This window comes from Gavia stellata, chromosome 1, assembly GCF_030936135.1.
Source record: "Gavia stellata isolate bGavSte3 chromosome 1, bGavSte3.hap2, whole genome shotgun sequence".
NCBI lineage: Eukaryota > Metazoa > Chordata > Aves > Gaviiformes > Gaviidae > Gavia > Gavia stellata.
This window is the reverse complement of record NC_082594.1, coordinates 1,195,631-1,200,466: the sequence shown is the minus strand read 5'-3', so window position 1 is coordinate 1,200,466 and position 4,836 is coordinate 1,195,631. Positions and strand designations below refer to the sequence as shown.

At 66.1% G+C, this 4,836-nt stretch overlaps 1 protein-coding gene across 1 annotated transcript in view; it reads right to left on the bottom strand.

The window, feature by feature from the left end:
- Positions 1–4,836, bottom strand: part of ARAP1 (ArfGAP with RhoGAP domain, ankyrin repeat and PH domain 1) — a 35,174-nt gene extending 30,338 nt beyond the window's left edge. Inside the window, 2 exon segments of the mRNA XM_059827407.1 lie at positions 4,146–4,398; positions 4,401–4,836. Coding sequence (XP_059683390.1) covers positions 4,146–4,398; positions 4,401–4,836 — 689 coding nt within the window.

The following is a 4,836-nucleotide window of genomic DNA, read 5'->3' as shown; positions in this document are numbered from 1 at the left end:
TGCCCCGCTGCATACATCCACCATAGGAACCAGGCACCAATTTATATGTGCCCTGCCACATACATCCACATAGGAACCAGGCACCTTATATGTGCCCTGCCGAATACATCCACCATAGGAACAGGGCACCAATTTATATGTGCCCTGCTGCAATACATCCACCATAGGAACCAGGCACCAATTTATACGTGCCCTGCCTGCATACATCCACCATAGGAACCAGGCACCAATTTATATGTGCCCTGCCGCGTACATCCACCATAGGAACCAGGCACCAGCTTATACGTGCCCTGCCGCATACATCCACCATAGGAACCAGGCACCAATTTATATGTGCCCTGCCGCATACATCCACCATAGGAACCAGGCACCTTATACATGCCCTGCTGCATACATCCACCATAGGAACCAGGCACCTTATACGTGCCCTGCTGCATACATCCACCATAGGAACCAGGCACCTTATACATGCCCTGCTGCATACATCCCCTATAGGAACCAGGCACCTTATACGTGCCCTGCTGCATACATCCACCATAGGAACCAGGCACCTTATACGTGCCCTGCTGCATACATCCACCATAGGAACCAGGCACCTTATACGTGCCCTGCTGCATACATCCACCATAGGAACCAGGCACCTTATACGTGCCTGCTGCATACATCCACCATAGGAACCAGGCACCTTATACGTGCCCTGCTGCATACATCCACCATAGGAACCAGGCACCTTATACATGCCCTGCTGCATACATCCCCTATAGGAAATAAGTATGTACCTGCTACAGCAAGCGAGCACCAGCACACATGCAGCATACTGGATATATACATTAGAGTAACCAATCAACTTATCCATACCCTACTGTATATATCCACGACAGTAATCAAGCACCAGCACATACATACCCTACTGTATACATCCACTATAGTAGCAAGGTATATATGCTACTGTATACACCCGCTGCAGCTACCAGGGATCAGTGCATACATACCCTGCTATACGTACCCACTGCAGTAACCAAGCACCAGCACGTGTACTCTAGGATATATTTATGCATCATTTATACGTGTAATGTATATGCTACACGTGCATCAGTGCACGCAGAGCGCCGGGGCCCCACAGCCATCCCACTGCCCCGCTCTGGCACAGGCTGTGGGGCTGTGCCGCAGGGTCCCCAGAGTCCCCCGGGAGCCACAGCGGGGCCTGACGAGCACGAGCTGCCCAAAAATACAGCACAAGCGGCTGGAGAAGCCATCCCTCTGTCCCGGGGGGTGCTGCTTGGCCACCGGCACCCGGCGAGGACACGTCCCGTCCCCTCCGGCGCTGGGCACGTCACCGCCAGCTTGAGCCGGGCTGACTCAGAGCCTGGCCAGGTGCCCACCGGACCGGACACGCAGCTCACGGGGGTCCTGTGCGGACCCCGCAGCCGGTGGGCACGGCTGTGCCGTCACCGAAACCCTCCAGCGGCAAATCCCAGCCCCAGAGCTCGCCGAGCGGGGCAGGAGGGAGCAAAGCCTCCCCGGTGCCATGGCGGGGCTGGGCACCGCCTGCTCCCCGCTGAGCCCTGGGGCAGATGCCCACGTCCCCAGGGGCAGTCCTGGGGGGAGCAGAGACCCGGGGGGGGGGCAAATGATGCCCCACAGCGTGATCCAGCTGCTCTTTGAGCCACCCAAAATTTCAGCATCTACAAAACCCTGGGACAAGGTGCTCCCCAGCCCAGCTGTGCCAGGGGAGCCCCCGGCCCCCCCGTTCCACCCATCGGGGCTGGGAGGAGAGGAGCCAGCGGGGTGCTCAGCCCCGGGGGGGATGATGGCTCCCCAGGGAGAAGGAAACGTCCGTGCAAGCAAAGGAAAACGCAGGGAAAGGGTGGGGGGCCAGCAAGCGTGGCAGGGTGCCAGCCACCCTCCACAGTGTCACACGGAAAGCGCGGTGACGCCATGGCTTCCCTCTCCGGGAAAGCCAGGGCTGCCGGGGACCTGCAAACCACTCCTTCCCCAGCAAAGCCGCCACGCCGTGCCGTGCCACCGCAGCCGGCGACCCACGACCCTGCACCGCTTTACGGGCGGCAGCTCTCCCCGCTTGGCCCCTCTTCGATCCACCGGCGCCGAGGCGCAGGCAGGGGCAGGAAACACCAAAACAAGCAAAAGGAGGCGAGACTCCCGCCTCGCAGCACGGGCAGCACTTGTTTCCCACGTAAAAACCCCACCGGCCCCGTCCGCTGCCGTCCTGCAAACGCTGCATGGCACCCAGCGCGATGGCAGCGGTGACATCCCTACCTGGGCAGGCAGCGGGGACCCCTGGCAGGGCCGGATTCGGCGGCACGGGGTATGTTTGGTGAGGCCGGCCGGCGAGGCCGGCGATGCCGGCGGGGAGCGGAGCTCGTCACCCCGAGCACTTCCTGCGCTGCGCTCGTCCACGAGCAAAACTTCCTGAGCTGGCCGAAGCGGCGGCATGGCCGGCACCAAACCGGCGGCCACCGGCCTCGCCGGCTACCGGCGGCCTCCTGGCCAGGGCAGGATGGAGAGCGGCTCTGGGGGGATTTTGGGGACCACCTTGGTGCAGAAATGAAGTGATGGCGACCGTCCCTGGACCCTGCTTCGGCGGTGATGCGGAGCCCAGGGACCCCCGAGGATGGGTGCTTGCCCACCCCATGGGGTGCCAGCCCCCCCCCAGCTGCCCGAGCCCCCTTCCCAGCTCAGCATCCCGCCCCGCTCCCTGGCTGCATCGGCGCCAGGCGGGGGGCAAAGCACGGGCAGGGGGGTCACCTCTGCCCGCCTCACCCGGGCGAGGGCAGGGGTTCTGCCCCAAAAAGCCTGCTGGGGCACAGGGAGGGGCAGCCGGGGGGGTACAGCCACCAGCGCCCCCCGTTCCCATCCTGACTGCACACACGCCTCGGGGCAGGGGGGTCTCATCCAGCACCATCACCCAGGGCTGCAGCGATGGGGCAAACACCCCCCCGGGAGCAGCCGGACACCCCCCCATCAGCTCCAGCAGCACGTCCCTTGGAGCGCTGGGGGGTCCGGGGGTGCTGGGGAGGCGGGGTGGGGGGGGAGCGCAGGGCTGCTCCCCAGCGAGGCCACGCAGCATCGCTCAGCATCCCGCCTGCGGCCGCCACATCACCCCCCCTCGCCCCAGGAGGATGCTCGCACCCCGGGGCTCCTCTCCCCCCCCCACAACCGCCAGAACCCCGCTCCCACCCCCAGTTCTGCACCCACCTGCTGCTCTGCAGGATTTTGGGGTGCAGCGGCTGCGGCATGGGGGGGGCAGAAGGGTCAGGCCCTGGCAGCTGCGGCAAAACCAACCCCGCCTCGGCGCAGCAAACCCTGCGTTTGCAGGGAGGTGCTGCGGCTCAGCTGGGGGGGTGCACCGGGGGGGGACATCAAGGGAGGGCTGCGAGCGCTGCTCTCGCCAAACCCCAGCCTGCTCTCGTGTCATCCGGCCGCAGCAGCCGGCAGCTGCCTGCTTCCCCCCTCCCAGTCTCACACCGCGCTGCGGTTTGCTGCCTGCCCCCACAGGGTGTGACGAGTTCCTCGGGTCTCAGCGCTGCCCGCACTGCGGGCACAGGCAAGACAGGGCTCTGCATGGCCCCACGCTGCCAGGCACTGAAAGGGGGGGGGGAGCAGAAGCCGCAGGACAGGCTGGGGTGACTGGGGTGACTGGGGTGACTGGGGTGACCATATCCAGCCAATATATCAGCCCCCGAGAGACGCATCGAGCCCGGGAGAGAAACGAGCCGCAGACCCCGGCACGCACGGAGCCCACGGTCCGGATTCGGCCACCCCATGCTGGCCCCGCATCCCACCCCCCAAAAAGGGGATGGAGACAAAGCTGGGGTGTCCTGGGGGTGACACCCCCCCACACCAGGACAGTGTGACACTAGAGGGCATCGCTGTCCTGGACAAAAGCAGCCACAGCTCCTCTCGTGATCCCCCCCCCATCCTGCCTGGGCCCCCCAGGAGATGTGCTGGGGATGGGGGGGTGTGGGTACCCCAGGGGGGATGCGGGTACCCCCAAGCAACCCATGCCATCACCACACGTGCACCCACCCGAGGGTCCCACCCACATCACAGCAGCCCCCCAGGGAGCCCCCGCTGCCTCGGGGCACCCCCAGGCTCAGCGTGTCCCCCCCCCCGAGCCCCCTTACCTCCCCTGGGACACGGCCCTCGGGGGCAGCACCGGCGGGCGGCTGGGTGGCGGGGGGGCATTTAGGGACTGGCACTTGGCTTCCAGCTGGTGACGCTTGGCCGGCAGCGGTGGCAGGGGGGGTCTCGCCCTGCTTTCGGCCGGGGGCTTCTCGGCGAGGGCGGGGGGCGAGGGCACCTCCAGGGCCGGGGGGTGGCTGCGGGGTGCGGGGAGGGGCTCGGGGCTGCCACCCGTTAGCGATGGGGAGAATTTGAGGGGGGGCGGCAGCCCACCCTGGGCGGGATGGGTGGGGGCAGCTGGGCGAAGCTCGCACCCCCCTCCGGCTCCAGCAGCGGGGACCCACTGGGCACCGGTGGGCATCGGGGCTCCGGCTGCTCCGGCTGCTCCGGCTGCCCCGGCACGGCGGCGGTGCTCAGGCGGAAGATGTGGCGTTTCAGGGGCACGGGTCTCCTGGCGGGGGGCTGGGGGGTCCCGGCGGGCAGGGCGGCCTCGGCGAAGGCTTTCTGGAGTCCCAGGAGGATGCGGCGGCGGTGGCCGGGCAGCATCACGCCGAGACGGGTGAGCGCCTCGTCCGTCAGCGCCCGGCAGTCCCACACCGTCCACAGCTCGCTCCGCTGGAAGTTCTCCATGTACTGGTCGAGGTGGAGGGCCGCCAGCCAGGCGGTCACCGGCAGAGACCCCCCCTCCTCCAT